At 31.9% G+C, this 23,208-nt stretch overlaps 1 protein-coding gene across 1 annotated transcript in view; it reads left to right on the top strand.

Annotated features, from left to right (window-relative positions):
- Window positions 1-11,434, top strand: part of LOC142226517 (uncharacterized) — a 362,899-nt gene extending 351,465 nt beyond the window's left edge. Inside the window, exons 6-9 of the mRNA XM_075296575.1 lie at window positions 1,350-1,433; window positions 1,725-1,826; window positions 5,469-6,383; window positions 9,887-11,434. Coding sequence (XP_075152690.1) covers window positions 1,350-1,433; window positions 1,725-1,826; window positions 5,469-6,383; window positions 9,887-10,815 — 2,030 coding nt within the window. The 3' untranslated portion in view covers window positions 10,816-11,434. The remainder of the gene's footprint in view (window positions 1-1,349; window positions 1,434-1,724; window positions 1,827-5,468; window positions 6,384-9,886) is intronic.
- The last annotated feature ends 11,774 nt before the right edge of the window (window positions 11,435-23,208 follow it).

A 23,208-nucleotide genomic window follows, 5' to 3' on the forward strand; every position in this document is an offset into this window, starting at 1 on the left:
CCTATAGAAATGAAAGTTTTATAAAATTTCCTATAGAAATGAAATTTTTAGAAAATTTTCTATAGAAATGAAATTTTGAGAAAGTTTCCTATAGAAATGAAAGTTTTAGAAAATTTCCTATAGAAATGAAATTTTTAGAAAATAATGTATAGAAATGAAATTTTTAGAAAATATTCTATAGAAATGAAATTTTGAGAAAATTTCCTATAGAAATGAAATTTTGAGAAAATTTCCTATAGAAATTAAAGTTTGAAAAAAATTCATATAGAAATAAATTTTCCTAAAATGTAGAAATGAAATTTTGATAAAAATTTCCTATAGAAATTAAAATTTCCTATAGAATTGAAAGTTTTAGAAAATTTCCTATAGAAATGATTTTTTGAGAAAATTTCCTATAGAAATGAAATTTTGGAAACATTTTCCCAAAGAAATGAATTTTTAAGAAAATTTCCTATAGAAATGAAATTTTGAGAAAATTTCCTATAGAAATTAAATTTTGAAAAAAATTCTTATACACATAAATTTTCCAAAAATGTTCTATAGAAATGAAATTTTGATAAAAATTTCCTATAGAAATGAAATTTTGACAAAATTTTGAGAAAATGTCCTATAGGAATAAAATGTTGGTTAAAATTACCTATAGGAATGAAATTTTATTAAACATTTCCTTTCTGTAGGAAATTTGTAAAAAAATAAATTCCATAAAACTTCCTATCTTATAGCAATAACATTTATAACATTTTCTATATAAATTAAATTTAAATTAAATTAAAAAAATATAAGATATAAAATATTTTTTTTATTCTCAACTTATTCATAACAATGTTTTTATAGAGGACCTAAGGCAAACTAAAAAATGAATAAATTGTTCTTGTCTCGTCTCATACCAGAACTGAAAAAGAGAGGAAGCCAAATTTCTCTTAGGCTACAAAAGGTAGGAAGAGATGGGTGGGTGATGTAGAGACAGGTTGTTAGGTAGGTGTCTAATGATAACACCAGCATATTTTTCTCCAAGCTATGACCAGGATGTAGTCCAAGTTCTGGTCTAAAGTTTGTTTACTATGGCTCTTGAATATATTTTCGTTTCTTCTTGCTGTACTTAGTTGTAGAGTATGCCCATAGTTAGTATGCAAAATGTTTTAAGTATTCTAAAATATGCTAACAATTTTCTTTACCCCATTTTATTTCTTTGTCTTTGGTACCGATGCGGTGTGGTGATGCGGTTGCTGCTTTTGCGCCCACATGGAAAACTAAAATAAAATGCCACTTCCGATGTTGTCGATGCTGTCGCTCTACTACTACTACGCTGATGATACTATGGTCTGCTCTGCCGTGCTGATGCTTTTTAGATTGCCAAAAGGATGGTAAAACTTATTTGAATGGTGATAAGTTGGTAGATCCGGAGACACCATGCACTGTTTGCTACTGTCAAGGTAAAGTGTGAAAGTTGCACTTGCATTTAGCGAAGCCTCTGTATCTGCCTCTTGGACCCACCTGTCAACCGGAATATTATTATTATTCTCCCCCAATTAATAGTGGCAGAAACAGAGGTGTGGGTGTTTGTGTGTTTGTTCTCGCCACAGCCTTGGCCTAGACAATATGCATATCTATTCACTATCTCCAAAAGGAAATGAGACACTCACACACCACCACACACACGCAAACATAAACTCGCAGTTACTATAGCAAATATTCTTCCATTCTCTTCTCATCTTTTCGTATAGGTGGTGAAATTTTATGCAGTTCAGTTACTTGCTTCCATCGTGATGATTGTACACCCAAATATATCCCAGGTGTCTGTTGTCCAGAATATGATAATTGTCCCGGTAAGTTAATTTTATTTATATGAGTAATCCTAAAGTTTTATTAGTACGGAATATTAGATCAACTACATTTATTTTCTATGTAAAATAGAAATCCAGAGAGAGAGAGAGAGAGAGAGAGAGAGAGGGAGCAAGAGAGGGAGATTGTTTCCAATGTTGTCTTTTGTAATGCAAATGGCTTTGAATGAATTTATGAATATTGACAAGGTAGATTTTGGCAGTTATTATGGAAACAAGTAATCAAACTAATTGGAAATAAAAGTTTTACATAAAAGATGCTAAAAGAATGCAATTATTTATCGAAGAAATGCAGATTGCAGGTGGGAAGGTAGGGGTTTTCATTATAAATAAAATTTTGCAATTTAGGTTAATTGAATGAAGTATGGACATGACCGACCGTCTGAATAATAAGGTTAAGGTTATGAAGGTCGGGATTTGTCCGTTTTAAAAAACAGAACCCTTTCCGTGCACCCGCAACGAACGAAAAAAAACTGCTTTTCATATGTTTCCGTGTAAAAATTCTTGAAAATTTTCAATCAAAAATTTAATTGGTTCAACAAATGTTATAATTGAAACAAAAATCAATCACAGAAATTATTAGTATCAATTTAATTACCATCATGCAAAAAAGTAAATTTTCTTTCTTAAGAAAATGTTGTCAAAAATTTCTTTCTATACCCAGCAAAAAAATTTAGAAGTTCTTCCAAAGGCGCAACTTAAAAAGCACTTCCAGAAGATGCACTCCCAATGATGTTCTTTATTTTAACTACCCAGGAAGTTATTTTAATTCAAATATTTATATCTTGGTTTTTTCATACTTTTAATGGGTAATTTTAACTTTTTTTGTTTCAAATAGGTTAAAAACAGAGAATGAATTCATAAAATGGTACAAATCATTTAAATTTTGTCGAAAAAAATGCTAAATCCAATATGAAAAAATTTTGAATTTTTGAAAATATTTAAGGTCAAACGTTTCCGACTAGCGTTAGAATCCATTAAAAATTATAAAAATTATTTAGTTGACGAATATCACAGAATTTTTAATTTACCTCCAAAACATTGAATTCGGATCACACCTAAAGAAGCGATGCAATATTAAATTCATCGTTTCTGCGTCGATTTTGCACCACTTCAGGATCCAAAAGGAACATTTTCATTACTTTTTTGGCGACGCTTTTTTTGCTGGGTAGTTCACCACTGTGGCATCACAATGGACTGAATAGTCTCAGTGAGCCTGATACATCGGGCTACCACCTAACCTAACCTTCTATAGACAATTTTGTCAAAATTTTAGTTCTATAGAAAATTTTGTCAAAATTTTATTTCTATAGAAAATTTTGCCAAAATTTTATTTCTATAGAAAATTTTGTCAAAATTTTATTTCTATAGAAAATTTTGTCAAAATTTTATTTCTATAGAAAGTTTTGTCAAAGTTTTATTTCTATAGAAATTTTGTCAAAATTGTATTTCTATAGAAAATTTTGTCAAAATTTTATTACTAAAGAAAATTATGTCAAAATTTTATTTCTATAGAAAATGTTGTCGAAATTTTATTTCTATAGAAAATTTTGTGAACATTTTATGTCTATAGAAAATTTTGTCAAAATTTTATTTCTATAGAAAATTTTGTCAACTTTTTTTTTCTATAGAAAATTTTGTCAAAATTTTATTTCTATAGAAAATTTTGTCAAAATTTTATTTCTATAGAAAATTTAGTCAACATTTTATTTCTATAGAAAATTTTGTCAAAATTTTATTTCTATAGAAAATTTTGTCAACATTTGATTTCTATAGAAAATTTTGTCAAAATTGTATTTCTATAGAAAATTTTGTCAAATTTTTATTTCTACAAAAAATTTTGTCATTATTTTATTGCTATAGATAATTTTGTCAAAATTTTATTTTTATGGAAAATTTTGTCAAAATTTTATTCTGTAGAAAATTTTGTCAAAATTTTATTTCTGGAGAAAATTTTGTCAAAATTTTATTTCTATAGAAAATTTTGTCAAAATTTTATTTCTATAGAAAATTTTGTCAAAATTTTATTTCTATAGAAAATTTAGTCAACATTTTATTTCTATAGAAAATTTTGTCAAAATTTTATTTCTATAGAAAATTTTGTCAAAATTTTATTTCTATAGAAAATTTTGTCAAAATTTTATTTCTATACAAAATTTTGTCAAAATTTTACTTCTATAGAAAATTTTGTCAAAATTATATTTCTATAGAAAATTTCGTAAAAAATTTATTTCTATACAAAATTTTGTCAAAATTTTATTCCTAAAGAAAATTATGTCAAAATGTTATTTTTATAGAAGATTTTGTGAGCATTTTATTGTTATAGAAAACTTTGTCAAAATTTTATTTCTATAGAAAATTTTGACAAAATTTTATTTCTATAGAAAATTTTGTCAAAATCTTTTTTCTATAGAAAATGTTGTCAAAATCTTTTTTCTATAGAAAATGTTGTCAAAATTGTAGTTCTATAGGAAATTTTGTCAAAATTTTATTTCTATAGAAAATGTGGTCAAAATTTTATTTCTGTAGAAAATTTTGTCCAAATTTTATTTCTTTAGAAAATTTTGTCTAAATTTTATTTCTATAGAAAATTTTGTGAACATTTTATTTCTATAGAAAATTTTGTCAAAATTTTATTTCTATAGAAAATTTTGTCAAAATTTTATTTCTTAGAAAATTTTGTCAAAATTTTATTGTGTATTTCTATAGAAAATTTTTTCAAAATTTTATTCTTGGAGAAAATTATATGAACATTTTATTTTTATAAATTTTATTCCTAGAGAAAATTTAGTCAAAATTTTATTTCTATAGAAAATTTTGTCAAAATTTTATTTCTATAGAAAATTTTGTCAAAATTTTATTTCCACAGAAAATTTTGTAAAAATTGTATATCTATAGAAAATTTTGTCAAACGTTTATTTCTTAGAAAATGTTGTCAAAATTTTAGTTTTATAGAAAATTTTGTCAAAATTTTATTTCTATAGAAAATTTGTGAAGTACCTCTTAGTTTGAGAGGAATAATTAGCAAAATCTACCAAACCATCAAGAATTCTACCAATTTATCAAACAATAAAAAATCTACCATTTTTGGTAGAATTCTACCAACTGTGGCAACCGTGAACGAGACACGAATCAGGGATGAGTTTAAGAAGGTAGTGAGAATTCTAATCGAAAGTAGCTCAAAAAGAATGTGTGTTGAACTTACATATAGGATTTTGCTATAGACAGAGGTGGTAGGAATAGCAACAAGAACATTTCCGATTCGGAATATAAATGGGACCCGAAGGGATGAGTTTGAGACGGCGATCAGGGAGCGATCGCTATTAGTGAGAATTCTGACGGAAAACGCTGAGGGCGGTTTTAGGCTACACAATAAAGTGAAGAGCTGTAATGTACGTGGAAGGTCCTATAAGTACCTAGCTATATCGCTTAATTAAATTGTAGTTTATTCTCGTAAACAGCTACAGTCGAAAATTTAACCATTTATTTTTTATTTTAATTCCTGTGGAAGCGAAAGTCTAAGTAGTATTATTTTTGAAGGCTAAGTACTTATAGGACCACCACCTTATATATAAACCCTCTTCTACAATCAGGACTTTACGAATTTCTATATTCATTTCATTATAGTTACCACATCTCTTAATAAAACCCTAACGACGACTTCCACAACAACCCCGAAGCCAGAGATACCAGTCGCCGTGGAAAATGCTCCAAAAATTACCATAAAAGAGATCACAAAACCCACAGAGATACGCATAACCGATGATAATAAAGCCATTCATCAAATGTTAAAACCGGCAATAACTACAACAACGACAACCACAAGCACAACGACGACGACTACATCACCGTCGACAACATCGTCGGCTTCAACAACAACACCAGCGCCATCTACACAAATTATCTCGACAACTGTAATGCCAATAATTTCACAAAATACACCAATACTCGGTGGTGTAGATGCCATAAAAGAAACCAAAAAAGATGTAAGTATGGAAACTCTTAGTGTAGACACAATCCCCAGTGCAGGCAACAAAACAAAATTGGGCATTAATAGCGGAGACACATTGAAATTAGCTGCTTCCGTAACATATCCACCACCATCGTCGTCGACAACAACAGTCCGGTCACCCACCACCCATGTCATGGAAAGTGGTGAAGTTGATGATCCCGTTCCAGCTCTTTCGATATTTAGCACTCAAGGTTTACCCGAAGATCCAAGCAAAGTGAATATAAAACGAGAATATTTTGTCACCACAGAGGGTTTAGCATCACAAAACGAAGATGGCAGTGGTGAATATGGAAATTCCGAGTTGATATATGGAAATACGGCGTCTGCGGTGGGATCCGCATCGGCGTCATCTTCAACAGTTGGTCAACATTCGACGAATGGTTTGGACTCACAATTATCATCAGTTGAATTGGATTCAGATACAGCCGGTAGTGATAACATTTACCATATAATTTTGACCACAGAGGGACCGAGATCAACATCAATAGAGAGTTATTTGGCCTTGAAAGGCGTAGTGTCTAGTACCGAAGGTAAGTTAAAATTATTAATTATTTAAGATTACGTCATTATTGGGAGCCACCACAATGGCTAACCTGCCTGACTTGGCAGCAAAGGGTCATGGGTTCATTGCCAATTTCGACCAAACACCAAAATTATTTTCAGCGGTGGATTATCTCCTCTGGGAGCCACCGTGGTGCAATGGTTAACATGCGATTTGCATACACAAGGTCGTGGGATCGATTCCTGCTTCGACCCAACACCAAAAAGTTTTTCAGCGGTGGATTATCCCACCTCAGCAATGCTGGTGACATTTCTAAGTATTTCAAAGCTTCTCTAAGTAGTTTCACTGATAATGTGGAAAGTCTTTCGGACTCGGCTATAAAAAGGAGGTAACTTGTCATTGAGCTTAACATTAAAGCGGACATCACTCAGTGATAAGAGAGAAGTTCACCACTGTGGTATCACAATGGACTGCTGCCAGCTAGGTTAGGTTAGGTTAGGTGACCGCCCGATGTATCAGGCTCACTTAGACTATTCAGCCCATTGTGATACCACATGGGTGAACTTCTCTCTTATCACTGAGTGCTGCCCGAGTCCATGTTAAGCTCAATGACAAGGGACCTCCTTTTTATAGCCGAGTCCGAACGGCGTTCCACATTGCAGTGAAACCACTTAGAGAAGCTTTGAAACCCTCAGAAATGTCACCAGCATTACTGAGATGGGATAATCCACCGCTGAAAAACTTTTTGGTGTTCGGTCGAAGCAGGAATCAAACCCACTACCTTGTGTATGCAAGGCGGGCATGCTAACCATTGCACCACGGTGGCTCTCCTAACCTACCCCACTGAGTAACTCTGGTGAAATTTTTGAGTGTCGAACTCGGCTGTAAAAAAAGACGTGCCGCATAATTGAAACATAGAAAAGGCAGAAACATTATAAGATAGAATATCACTACGTGTGTTATCAGGATGGTCTGTTCACCACTGTGGTATCACAATGGACTGAATAGTCTAAGTGAGCCATCTAACCTATGGACTGTTAAAGTGGCAGCCCGAACTTTGTGTCCCATTGTGTTAATAACCAATTTTTACAATAGGCGAGATGCAGGCCTCACTCCAACAAAAAAGCAGTTTGTCCAGGACGAATAAACAGGGCGTACCTCTAGGCGGTATACTGCCCCCCCTACTCTCTAACTTTTACGTTGCAGGGGCTCTCCCTCCCACCATCAGATATGCACCTGATAACCTAAGCGGACGATTATTACATAGTTAGGTCAGGAAAATACGTCAAGGTGCTTGAGGTGTGGATTAATGACTACATCCCTACCTCTGAAACTTTCTGCCCCAACAGCAGCCACTATGACGCCACGGACCAAAGAGGTGTATCAGATATCCTTATTCATGCAAGAACTCCAAGGTTCTTGGCATGACTTTTGACAGCCTGTTCCTCTTTGGAAAACACTCGGAAACGGTTGCTAAGAACGTTGGGAGTAGAAACAAGATCTTGAAGGTATTGGATGGTAGCACTTGGAGGAAAGATAAGGAGACTATCTATGAATCGAATGGTCGTCCCTTTATTGATTATACAGATTCGTTTTGACTCCCAGTACAAACGGAACCGAACGGAGAAATTTCAAGATGGTGCAGAATATTGCGCTGTCAACTGCCACTGGAACAGTATCCGCAACATGAGCCCAAAATATGTTCGCTGAGGCAACATTGCGACCTCCTCATCCACCAGCAACTGATAAAGTGAAAAATATGATCAGACTTGTTAGTGTTTACCTGTTTAAACAATGTACATCTTAACTGACACCAATTATTGCTGATAGTTTTTTGCCCTTAAGCACTTGTAACTAGAAGGTTCCCTACAATCAAAAGTCAGTTTGTTGCGTTGATCACTGATAGACCACCCGAACCACTGAAGCAACTTTCAGGAGGGCATCTGATCGTCGATGGCAATGACGAGGCAATAAGAACGGCATTGGAGGCCATGTACAGGCAGGAATCTCGTACTAGTGCAGCATTGTAGTGGATTAAAAACCACCACCTGTCAGCCATGAACAAAATCGGCTGCCTAGGGAGACTAGAACGGCGCTATCTGATGGGTCGTCTTCAGGTACCTGAACAGTCACCTCCCACTCCAGAACTCAGCAATTCAAAACTACTGCCCGAAATGTGGACATTCGCCTTACGAGGCATATCTTACATCATACTGAATTCATCCAGTAGTGACAACCCGCTTCCTCGAACCGGATGCAGACGCTTCAAAAGGTTCCTGTGGAAATTTTGTAAATACGTGCATTAAAATACAGAAACGTACTATATAGTACTGAATCTAAACGAAAACGTACATACCAAAATGTACAAAACAGTACCTTTTAGCATAGTACTGTATCTTTATGCCAGTTTAGACTATGTGCTGCCAATATATTTGGACATACTTTCACACTGGTACAAACGCTCATTAAAGAGTACAATTTTATATAGTATCTAGATATATGGGTACGCTTCGAGGTAAGACTTCGAAAAAGCATACATTTGGGAATAAGAGTGGCATTGGAGGTCATGCACAAGGCAGCGGTTCATTAAGGAATCACGTCCTACCAATGCCGCATTGTACTGAGTGGAAGACCTCTATATTTCAGTGATGACGACAACGGTGCACACAAACAATTTTTTATCTGATTCAATCACGAAATTAATTGATCCAATTAATTTTTTAATTGAAATGACTTCAATCACAAAAATGATAGTATCAATTAAAAAATAATTGATACTATTAATTTGTGTGATTGATTTTTATTTCAATTAAAAAATTTGTTGAATCAATTAAAATTTTAATTGAATATTTTTTAAAACTCAATTAAGATTTTAATTGGAAAAACTTTCGTGAAATTTTTTTCTGTGTATGCCTAGGGAGAGCGTGCTATTACAGAGCGGTACTATTACAGCAACTATCCGTCATCTTCAGGTATTTGTACAGTTACCTGCCAATCCTGAATCCAGCAATTCAGGAAAAATGCCCGAAGTGTGGACATTCGGGTCAATTCACGAGGCATATCTGGGCGTGTCCCAACAGACCTAACATCTGCGTCACTCTGGACTCATCCAGTATTGGCAGTTCGTATTCTCCAACTGGATGTGGACTCTTAAAAAGACTTCTAAAGTGTGCATTAAAGTACAAAAATGTACTAAGTAGTACCATCTAGCAATGAATATGAACAAAATTGTACTGACATACAAAAATGTACTAAATCTGGCATAGAATATAGGCCAGTTTAGATTGTGTGCTACCTATATTTCTGAGTAATCATTTTGGAAATACTTTCATACTGGTACAAAGTAGTGTCATTCTGTATACAATGACTGCTTTTGGGGGAATTTTAATGAAACTGGTAGATTTTAGTACACAACGTACTATTTAGCGTACCATTTAGCATATAAACTAGAAGCTTTTGTGTGTTATATTAACAAATAATGTTGATTGATTGAATTCGATAATAAACTAAAATTTGTATTCCTTATTTTAGGTCCCTTTGAGGATTTATCATCACCCAGTCTATTGGAACCTAAACCATCACCAATTGCCTCTATAAAAGTTCCCTCCTCCACCGAGGGATCGGAGCAAATGATATCATCTACAGAACCTGGTATAGCACATCAACATTTAGATGAAGATGAAATACCATTAGAAATTAATCCTGCTTATCCATCATTGCCGGCAGATGATTTTAGTATAAGAGGAGATAATAACTATCAATTAACGGACATTGATGATCTGGGCGAGGAACCCCGTAGTATAAGTGGGGCTCATGATTCTACGGCAACAGGACACGAGATGGTTAAGAATAGCAAACATTTGGATGACATAGGTTTTGGTAGTGGCAGCGGTAGCGGTGGAGGTAGTGGAATGGGTGAAATACTAAACGAGGAACTAGCTGCAAATCCTTCTTCGACCACTTCACCAATGGAAGGTAGTGGAAACATGGAGTTGAAAGATACACAGAAGTATCAGAAGAAATTACACAAAGCTCCCGAAATTGTACAATTTATGTATTCTGCTGAAGATTCATCGGAAGAGACTACAATAACAAATTCCAGTGATTTTCAAATGGAAAATATGAAAAAGTCCGAAGATTCTTCATTGGAATCTACAGAAATTCTCAAACCCTTTGACTCACTTATATCCATGGAAGATGGATCTGGCTCGGGTTCAGGAGCAGGAGAATTAAAGCAAGAAAAAGAAAGAGAACCTACCACGCCAAAACCTCGTAGAATAAACTCAAATTTGGATATTGATGAATTACACGATGCATCGGGCAATGGCCCACAAGATGATCCCAAAGATGATGCTGAAAGCATAAAACTGGATGATAGTCAAACCGATGCAACAGCCGATAATGATAAATCACCAAAGGGTAATATACTATCGGTGAAAAATCAAAAGGAAACAGTTTAAGTGCAACTGTAATTCTCCAGAAAAACGCACACAAAGAGACAGAGAGTATTTTTTTTTTAAATCAATTTCATAAACTATTTAAAGAAGAGAATTTAAGGATATGTATATACTGAGAGATTTATTTCAAAAAGAGAAACTACACGAAATTGTAAGCAACTAATTATTATTACTATTAAATATTACTAAAAAAAAATTAATTATAATATATACATATAATTATATACATTCGTATTATTATTATTTAATTAAATCATTTCTAGAGACTGCATTTTAAAGTTTTAATTCATCAGTTAGTAAAGTAAAAAAGAAAGAGTGAGATAGAAAGAGAGCGAAAATTATATCAGATACACAAAACCTCTCGCATATATGAAAGCTCTTAAATGATTTCCTTTGTTAGTTTAACTAAGTAAGAGTTAGATTAAGAGAGAGAGAGAGAGAGAGAGAGTAAGAGAGAATCCCCCCATTAAGAATTAAGCTATTGAGAGGTCATCGCTAGACAAATTACCATAAAATGAATAAAGTCCTTGTTGCAATATCTGTTAAGAGATTTACTTAGACAAAGAAAACTAAAAATTCTGTTTTAGTAGAACAATAAAGCTGGGCTCCCAATATGCAATAATTACATTCATAATTTATTTAAAACAAATAAACAATTTCTATTATTATTATAATTTTTTCTCCACCAAAAAGAGCTTTAATGGAATAAGAGTTTGAGTGTGTATGTCATAGAAAATATCTTGAATCTTGAAATCTTTTTTTTTAATCCAACATCTTAGGCTTTTCTAAGATCAACAAAATAAAAGTTAAAAAAATTAAATCCTCATTTAAGTACGCAAATGGTACAATGCACTAAGTAGAACACTTCCATATATACTGAACGTAATGAGTATAATATTTTGGTCTAGAGCAGTGATTGAAGTCAATGAGTCGCATTGCCAACCATTTTTGACAAGTAGACGCCACTGATGTTTAAATCGGCTAATCTTGACCGAAATGCAGCCTACAATTAATTAAAATATATTTTTTAAACCCCAAAAAATTTTGCTTGTGTGTTTTCCGCCAAAAAAAAGTGCATTTTTCATCCAAACTAATAACAATTTCGCATATGAATAAAATGTAAATTTGATTGGTTGTACAATAAATCTCCTTTATTTATATTAATTGGACGGCCGCCCATGGTCCCAACAATTGAACGTCAAAATGGCTCGGTTTCATCTTCTAGATGAGAGATTTTCAAGCAGAAGTCATGTTACGAAATACACGCTTTTAGGTAAAAAAAAAAAAAAACGTTCATAAAAGTACGTACCGAACAAAATGAGAAACTATAATGATATTTAGTACATTTATACCTCATGAGATGCGAATATACAGTGTCTATAACAATTTCGCATAGCAGAGATGAACAAAATGAAATTTTGAAATTTTTGCCAGATTTGTTGTACAATAAATCTCATATAATTTGATTAGTTGACCGGTGCCGAATTGAAAATTTTGACTTGGCACAGCCAAGGCGGTCGCCGTCGATAAAATGGTTCGGCTTCACTCTCTGGCTAGACATGTACAAGCAGAAGTCATGTTACGAAATTCGTACTTTTACGTACCTCATAGTACTAATAAGTAGATTTGACCATAGATGATGGATATACATAGATGTCCCACTCCTCTCTCTAAAAAAAATGTGTCAGTTCCAAAAATTAATTTTCTGACATTTCGTTTTGTTTTTTTTTCGTTAAGAGAGATTCTTTTGTATTCGTTGTCCATTCACAATTAATTTTTTATGAGGAGTTTTTTATTACAGAACACCCTGTTGTGTTAAAAAGAGTACCAAAAATCTCTCAATTCTCTTGATTTTCTTCGTTTATTCTTAATCTTCGGAACTGTCAAACTTAGTTTGACACCCATGGGACATCTATGTATTTCTATTATCTATGGATTTGACTACTAAAATAGTAGAAAAATGTACCAAATAGTACCACTCTCTGAAATACTAAACGGAAAGAATAAACAGCATGAAATTTAGCATTATGACAATACTTAAGATGTTCTCGTAGGAATAACTTTTAAAATAGTAGAGAAATGTACCAAATAGTACCACTCTCTGAAATACTAAACGGAATGAATAAAAATCATGAAATTTAGCATAATGACAAGATGTTCACGTATGAATATACACTGAAAAAATATCACTAATTTTTTTTTCAATTAAAATTTCAATTGATTTGTTAAAAATATTCAATCAAAAATTTAATTTGTTCAATAAAATTTCTAATCACAAAAATTATATGTATCAATAAATATTTTAATTGACTTTAGTGATTGATACTATCATTTCTGTGATTGAAGACATTGCAATTAAAAATTAATTGGATAAATTAATTTCGTTTCGATTGAAGACAAAAATTATTTTTTTTTTTCTGTGTAGATGAGATTTTTCTAACACTTCGACAATTTTGTCATGGGGGTTCTTCTTCACTAGTAAAAAAAGTTTCGTTATATTAACGAAATGTGTCGTTAAAAGTCAGCCAATGAAACGAATTCGTTAATACAACGAATTTTTTCGTTAATATAACGAATTTTTGTTGTTGTGGAAATCAACGTAACGTTTCGTACTATTAACGAATATTTTCATTGTATTAATGAAAATGTTTCGTTATATCAATGCAAATTTTTCGTTGGCTGACTTTTAATGAAATTTTCTTTGTGTGTTGATACACTCATGTATTCTAAAGAAACATTTTTGGGAATTGGAACATTTAAGTAATCAATTAAAAAATTAATTGATACAATCAACTTTTTTTATAAAATTAAAAAATAAAGTAAATTAAGAAAATTATTTAAAATTTTTTAATTAAAATATGAATTGTCCCAATTAAAACTTTAATTAAATTAAAAACTATTAAAAATCCTGGACGGAAAAATTTAGTTTCAATATGCATACTAGAATCATTAAATTTTAGCTCAAATTCTAAGTAAAAGATAAAAAAGAAATTATTAAAAATTTTTACTTAAAATACTAATTATCTCAATTAAAATTTTAATTAAATGAAAAAATATTAAAAATTCTGGTTGGAATTTTGCTTCAATATGCAAACACAGAAAAAATGTTCACGAAAATTTTTTCAATTTAAATTTTTATTGAGTTTTAAAAAATATTCAATTAAAAATTTAATTGATTCAACAAAGTTTTTAATTGAAACAAAAATCAATCACACAAATTAATAGTATCAATGAATTTTTTAATTGGATTAATTAATTGTTTAATTGGCTGTCAATTAATTTTTTAATTGATACTATCATTTCTGTGATTGAAGACATTTCAATTAAAAAATTAATTGGATGAATTAATTCGTTATTGAATCTGGAAAAAAAATTTTGTGTGTACTAGAATCTTTAAATTTTGAACCAAAATTTCCAAAAAAAATCTAAAAAAAATGTTAAGCGTATGAAAATTACTTACAGCCAATTTCTCATAACCGAAGCGAACGCTTTCGTTCGAATGAAATACAAAAAACAGCTGATTTTCTTTTATAAATTCAGCTGTTTTGGGCATCCTAGTCGAACGAAAGCATTCGTTTCGGATATGAGAAATTGGCTCTTAATCTACTGTAAAGGTGAAATAATTATTATTAAATAGATGATTGATTAACTGATTAAATAAATAAATTTCTTGATTAAAGCCGTTTCAATTAAAAGATCAATTAATTTCGTGATTGAATCAGGAAAAATGTTCTCGGTGTACACAGATATCAGATACCACCAAAAAATTATAAATTTAATGTACAATTAGTTTATATATTTAAGAACGCAAATGGTGCAACAATTTATACAGAAAAAAATATAAAATAATAAATATTTTATTAAAATTGCTTCAATTATGGTAATAATAGTAGCAATTATCGAAATCAATTAAAAAAAAAATAATTGATCCAATTAAAATTTTAATTGATCCAATTGTTTCATGTGATTGAATTTTGTTTTCATAAAAAAAAATAAAATCAATTATTTTTTAATTGAATATTTTTTCAAAATTCAAAATTATTTTTATGAAACTCCGTAAATGCTACGTCAGCTAACGAACTTCTAAAACGTTTCTATATGCCAGTTAGGAAATTAACTACTGATTTTTTTCAATTAAACAGGAGAGAAGATAATTGCAATTTGTACGTACTAAATAGTACCGCTGAGTATGTTGCGAACGGAAGGGAAAGAAAAATATAAATGAAATACAATAGTATGTCTTGAGTTGTGAATGTACGATAAAGCTGGATTTTTGAAATTCGTACATTTGTGTACTAAAATAGTACAAAAACGTTTGTTTTGCGTACCAAAATGTACTAAATAGTCCCACTGACTATATTGCATTCGGAAGGAAATGGAAAAATATAAATGAAATACAAGGGCAGGTCTTGAGATATGAATGTACGATGAATTTGGATTTTTTGGGTACTAAAATAGTACAAAAGCATATTAAAATATCTCAAGCAAAAGGTGAACGGAATGAAAATAAAAAATTAGATTAAATACTGGAGTAGGTCTTGATATGTGAATGTACGATAATGCTGGATTTTTAAAATTCGTACATTTGGGTACTAAAATAGTACAAAAACGTATGTTTTCCGTACAAAAATGTACTAAATAGTCCTACTGACTGTGTTGCATTCGAAAGGAAATGGAAAAATATAAATGAAATAAAAGAGCAAGTCTTGAGATAAAAATGTACGATGAATTTAGATTTTTTGGGTACTAAAATAGTACAAAAGCATATTAAAATATCTCAAGCAAAAGGTGAATGGAATGAAAATAAAAAATTAAATTAAATACTGGAGTAGGTCTTGATATGAGAATGTATAATAAAGTTGGATTTTTGAAATTCATACATTTGGTGGGTACTAAAATAGTACAAAAACGTATTTTTTGCGTACAAAAATGTACTAAATTGTCCTACTGCCTATGTTGCATTCGGAAGGAAATGGAAAAATATAAATGAAATACAAAAGCAGGTCTTGAGATATGAATGTACGATAAATTTGTATTTTTTGAGTACTGAAATAGTACAAAAGCTTAATAAAATATCTCAAGCAAAATGTAAACGGAATGAAAATAAAAAATTAAATTAAATACTGGAGTAGGTCTTGTTATGTGAATGTACGATAAAGCTGGATTTTTGAAATTCGTACATTTCGTGGGTACAAAAACGTATTTTTGCGTACAAAAATGTACTAAATAGTCCCACTGACTATATTGCATTCGGAAGGAAATGGAAAAATATAAATGAAATACAAAAGCAGGTCTTGAGATATGAATGTACAATGAATTTGGATTTTTTTGGGTGCTAAAATAGTACAAAAGCATATTAAAATATCTCAAGCAAAAGGTGAACGGAATGAAAATAAAAATTAAATTAAATACTGGAGAAGCTTTTGATATGTGAATGTACGATAAAGCTGAATTTTTGAAATTCGTACATTTGAGTACTAAAATAGTACTAAAACGTACTAAACAATACTACTTCCCAGCAAAAAAAAATTGGAAGTTCTTCTCAAGGCAAAACTTTAAAAGAACTTCCAAAAATGCCCTCCCAAAGATCTTCTTTATTTTGCACAGGAAGTTCGTTTGAGTCAATTTTTTTATAACTCGCTTATTTCATATTTTTAATGGGATTTTTTTTTTGTTTCAAATAGGTTAAAAAAATTGCGAATTTTTGAAACTATTTGATGACATCCGTCCTATGACAAGCCCATGTTAAATTCATCGCTTCTGCGTCAATTTGAGGGTGGGGACTTTAAAAGACAAGACAACACTATAAAGAGTACATTTGGGAATGTAATAAGATTTGTTTGGGGCCAAGATTGTACGAAACGTACCAAAATTGTACAGTTCGTTATATACCGAAGAGAAAGAACTAGAAACATAAAATTTGGCCAAACTCAAGATTTTAAGAAATGATACACAAAGTACTAAATGGTACCCTACGATAAACTCCGAATGGGAACGAGGTGGAATCATAAAGTTTGCTGTATTTTTTTGGAATCCATATTGTAAAGGCCTAAAATTCTCGGGAGAATATAATTAATTTTTTTGGCGTAAAATATTTGTTATTTATTTCTGTGACATTACTATTTAAAACTCTTATTTCCTACACACATACAATTTATTTGATCCCTTTCTGTTTTATTCAAATGCTTTACATTCATCAAATTCATTATTTAACAATATATAGTCTCAAAGCCATTCTTATATAAATTTATTTACCTTATTTTTTTATAATTAAATAAATATATTTTAAAGTAATTATATAAAAATAAATAAATTTATAAATTAAATAATCTTCGCCTCATTTGAAGTAGAGTTTTTTTATAGTTTATTATTTAATTTAATTTAGCATGTCATAATGTACTCTTATAAGTAGCTTAGAGAGAGACTGACTTTAATAAGTTTCTTGATAATTCCTTTTTCTTCATTAAATATACCCAAAAAGTCATTAATATTTATATATTTTTTTTATAAATTATATATTATGATTATTTTTATTTAATATTTAATTTTCATAATTACATTAAATTATCAAATGACACGCCCATATGAACCCATAAAATAATTTAATTTTAAACAATTTTAATTTTCTCTGAGCAGAGAGAAAAACAAATTAAAACCATTCCCATATTTGTATTGAAAATTATATATAATTTATGTTTTTGGAAGTTATATTTATAATTTTTATATGAATTTATGAAGGTAAAATTATAATTTCCATTTTTATATAAGTTATCCATTTATTTTTAAAGAAGTATGCTTGATGTAGAAATCATATCTAGTTTTTAATGAATAAATTTGAACTTTAAGTTAATGATTTTTAGTGTATCAATGAATAAATAAATGAATGAATAAAATTGCGAAACAACGAAATTAAGAATATGATTTTTTTTAATTGGTAATCCAAACAAGCAGGTATGGTAGGGTGGGGTGAGGTTATCATATTCCTTTTCTGTGCATTATAACGAATGCACTTGGTACTCGAACCAAAAATAATCTAACAAAATTTAAAGAAAATTTTACCAAACAAAAAGATCTTATTTTGTCAAAATTTTATTTCTATAGAAAATTTTGTCAAAATTTTATTTCTGTAGAAAATTTTGTCAGAATTTTATTTCTATAGAAAATTACATGGATCTAAAAATTTTGACGATCCCTTAAGGATTTTGGTATTGATTCCGAGCAAGTGGTAAACACCAGGACCCCAAAGAAGGCGAAGGCTGTTCCAGTTGCCGTAAAGCTTCTCAGGATTTCACAAGGTGCGATTCATATCGACTACATGGAGAATGGTAGAACTACAACCAGACAAAAATGAATCATGAAGGAAAATGTACACTGAAAGAAATATTTACGTGATATTAAAGATTATGCAACTTAAATTTTAGAATGCGAAATTTACAAAATATTAAGGACAAATTCCTTTAAAATAATGAAATTTTAATTAAAACAATTATATACGGCCGTAAGTTCGGCCACCATGGATTGCGTAGAAACTTCAACTAAAGACTGTTATCCACAATCGAATTACTTGGGTAAATACGTATATAATTAAGTTTGACAAAATTTTCTATAGAAATAAAATTTTGACAACATTTTCTATAGAAATAAAATTTTGACAACATTTTCTATAGAAATAAAATTTTGACAACATTTTCTATAGAAATAAAATTTTGCCAAAATTTTCTATAGAAATAAAATTTGACAAAATTTTCTATAGGAATAAAATTTTTACAAAATTTTTTATAGAAATAAAATTTTGCTAGATTATTTTTGACTCGAATGGCAACCATGATTATGAACCGATATGGACCAATTTTTGTGTGATTGGGGATCGTCTATATATAACTATAGACCGATATTGACCAATTTTGGCATGGTTATTAGCGGCCATATACTAACACCACGTTGCAAATTTGAACCGGATCGGATGAATTTTGCTCCTCCAAGAGGCTCCGGAGTTCAAATCTGGGAATCGGTTTATATGGGGGCTATATATAATTATGGACTGACATGGACAATTTTTTGAATGGTTGTTAGAGACTATATACTAATACCATGTACCAAATTTCAGCCGGATCGGATGAAATTTGCTTCTCTTAGAGGATCCGCAAACCAAATCTGGGAATCGGTTTATATGGGGGCTATGTATAATTATGGACCAATATGGACCAATTTTTACATGGTTGTTAGAGACCATATACTAATACCACGTACCAAATTTCAACCGGATCGGATGAAATTTGCTTCTCTTAGAGGCTCCGCAAGCCAAATCGGGGGGTCCGTTTATATGGGGGCTATATATAATTTTGGACCGATGTGGACCAATTTTTGCATGGTTGTTAGAGGCCATATAGTAACACCATGTACCAAATTTTAGCCGGATCGGATGAAATTTGCTTCTCTTCTCTCGATCCTGTTGAAATTTTGAAGGTGATATCAATATATGGCCTTTAACAACCGTACAAAATTTGGTTTATATCGGCGCATAATTATATATAGCCCCCATATAAACCGATCTCCATATTTTATTTCTTTATCCTCATGGAAAAGCTGATTTCACTTGATCCGATTTAAATTTGATGTCGATATAATTAATCACCATATAAAAATTGATCCATATCGGCCCATAATTATATTTAGCCCCAAAATAAACTGATCCCCAGATTTTACCTCCGGACAGTGTTGCCAGAAGTAGGGGAAATTCCCTACATAAAGTTTTTTTCCTAATATTTTACGCTTTGTAGGGAGGTAGTGGCAGACTTTTCCAAATACACCAAAATGTAGGGGATTTTTTTCACACAACACAATTTTAAATAATTTTTTTCATTTGGCTCTGGACGAGGAAAAATATATTACGCCAGCACTTTTTGCTAGAGCTTTTATTACAAAATACAAGTATCTTTACCAATTGAAGATGAAACAAGTATATATGGCCGTAAGTTCGGCCAGGCCGAATCTTATGTACCCTCCACCATGGATTGCGTAGAAACTTCTACGAAAGACTGTCATCGACAATCGAATTACTTGGGTTGTGGTATCTTAAAACTTCTTAACATCGTTTTCTAAATTGTGAGTTAGTCCATACGTGGTATGTATTATACAATACGTAGAGAGCCAGAATTGAAATATGGGGGTCGCTTATATGGGGGCTATATACAATTATGAACTTGATATGGACCAATTTTTGTATGATTGGGGATCGATTTATCTGAGTTAGGCATGGTTGTTAACGGCCATATACCAGCACAATGTACCAAATTTCAACTGACTCGTATGAAATTTGCTCCTCCAAGAGGCTCCAAAACCAAATCTCGGAATCGGTTTATATGGGGGCTATATATGATTATGGACTGATATGGACCACTTTTGGCATAGTTGTTAAATATCATATACTACCACCACGTACCAAATTTCAACCAGATCGGATGACTTTCTCTTCTCCAAAAGGCACCGGAGGTCAAATCTGGGGATTGGTTTATATGGGGGCTATATATAATTATGGACTGATATGAACCAATTCCTGCATTGTTGTTGGATACCATATACTAACTTCAGGTACCAAATTTCAACCGAATCGGATGAATTTTGATCTTCCAAGAGGCTCCGGAGGTCAAGTCTGGGGATCGGTTTATATGGGGGCTATATATAATTTTGGACCGATTTCGACCAATTTTTGCATGGGTGTTTGAGGCCATATATTAACACCACGTATCAAATTTCAACTGAATCAGATGAATTTTGGTCTTCCAAGAGCCTACGGAGGTCAAATCTGGTGATCGGTTTATATGGGGGCTATATATAATTATGGACCGATGTGGACCAATTTTTGCAAGGATGTTAAGGACCATATACCAACACCATGTACCAAATTTCAGCCGGATCGGATGAAATTTGCTTCTCTTAGAGGATCCGCAAACCAAATCTGGGGATCGGTTTATATGGGGGCTATATATAATTATGGACCGATGTGGACCAATTTTTGCAAGGATGTTAAGGACCATATACCAACACCATGTACCAAATTTCAGCCGGATCGGATGAAATTTGCTTCTCTTAGAGGATTCGCAAGCCAAATTTGGGGGTCCGTTTATATGGGGGCTATACGTAAAAGTGGACCGATATGGCCCATTTGCAATACCATCCGACCTACATCAATAACAACTACTTGTGCCAAGTTTCAAGTCGATAGCTTGTTTCGTTCGCAAGTTAGCGTGATTTCAACAGACGGACGGACGGACATGCTCAGATCGACTCAGAATTTCACCACGACCCAGAATATATATACTTTATGGGGTCTTAGAGCAATATTTCGATGTGTTACAAACGGAATGACAAAGTTAATATACCCCCCATCCTACACGTAAAAAAATAATTCTTTCCTCCCAAACGAAATTTTAGACAAACAAAGTTCGTTTCTCATTTGCTTTTCGCTGTAAAGTAGTGTTTTTGGAAGAAAAGTATATACTTCTTGTGATGAACGTTTATTCTTTTCCAGGATGTAAAAACAATTTCATAAAGACTCAAAACTCAAAAAAAAAAAAAAAAAAAACATTGTTTTCTTGCTAGTTTCATTTTCCCTCACATCTTTCTCACATCCACGAGGTTTTTTAGTTCTTAACACCTTTTCCTGTAATACCAACAATGTAGAAGAAATTATACGATTTTATAAATTTTTAAAATTTGTTTACCTTTTGCCTGGACGGAGAATCGAACCGCGGACCATGCACTTTGTATGCCAACACACTAACCACTGAGCTATGTACCTGTTATGGTCATCAATAGATAAATATCCATATAAGTTATATTTATATAGCATAGCTTGCGGCGCCCACGAACCGAATAAACAAAGTTTATTTGACAGAAACAAACATTTAGTTTGGCACCGTGGAGCAGTGGTTGCTACGTCCGACTTGCATGCCAAGGATCGTGGGTTCGATCCCTGCTTCGACCAAGGTTTTTTTTGTTTTTTTTTGTTTACATATATTCCAGATATGTTTGGAAGATTCCGAAAAAATGCTCAACATTACATTGTAGTATATTAAATTTTGAACTGTAAAATGTGTCTTTTTAAAGACCTAAAGTCAGAAAAGAACGGTGTTTCATACAAACGAAATGGACTGTGTTGTTGTTTCAAAAATAACTTTTTTTATTGAAAAAATAAAAATTTTGTAACAAACTAATTTTTTTGGTGATAAAAGTTTAAATTTTTCCAAGCAATTCAAAAAACTCTAACAAAAGAAAAACGTTTTCGATACACGTTTTCCAAACGTTTTTTTTTCTTTGCGTGTACGTACCGTGCAAAAGTCCATATCGATTCGTAATTATTTGTAGACTTACCTACATACCGTTTTTGTCTAATATATACCACGTATGGACTAACTCACAATTTAGAAAACGATTTAAGATACCACAACCCAAGTAATTCGATTGTAGATGACACTCTTTCGTAGAAGTTTCTACGCAATCCATGGTGGAGGTTGTTTGTTACACTCCTCTATTTAAATCGATCAAGAACTGAATTGGCTTATATAGTTATTTAATATGCCGTTTTTATTTAACATAGACTCCATGTGGACTAAACTACAATTTATCAGACAACGGTAAGAAGGTTTAATATACCTTGCCATCGGTAACTGTTACCACGTCAATAAAGTAAGCAAAAAATAAATAAAATTAGTTTCATTTGGAAATATTGAACTAAAATCAATTAATTTTCATGAACTATCATTCCGTTTGTAACACATCGAAATATTGCTCTAAGACCCCATAAAGTATATATATTCTGGGTCGTGGTGAAATTCTGAGTCGATCTGAGCATGTCCGTCCGTCCGTCTGTTGAAATCACGCTAACTTCCGAACGAAACGAGCTATCGACTTGAAACTTGGCACAAGTAGTTGTTATTGAAGTAGGTCGGATGGTATTGCAAATGGGCCATATCGGTCCACTTTTACGTATAGCCCCCACATAAACGGACCCCCAAATTTGGCTTGCGAGGCCTCTAAGAGAAGCAAATTTCATCCGATCCGGCTACAATTTGGTACATGGTGTTAGTATATGGTCTCTAACAACCATGCAAAAATTGGTCTACATCGGTCCATAATTATTTATAGCCCCCATATAAACCGATCCACCGATTTGGCTTGCGAGGCCTCTAAGAGAAGCAAATTTCATCCGATCCGGCTGAAATTTGGTACATGGTCTTATTATATGGTCTCTAACAACCATGCAAAAATTGGTTCACATCGGTTCATACTTATATATAGCCCCCATATAAACCGATCCCCCGATTTGGCTTGCGAGGCCTCTAAGAGAAGCAAATTTCATCCGATCCGGCTGAAATTTGGTACATGGTCTTATTA

The sequence above is a fragment of the Haematobia irritans genome, chromosome 2 (assembly GCF_050003625.1).
Source record: "Haematobia irritans isolate KBUSLIRL chromosome 2, ASM5000362v1, whole genome shotgun sequence".
NCBI lineage: Eukaryota > Metazoa > Arthropoda > Insecta > Diptera > Muscidae > Haematobia > Haematobia irritans.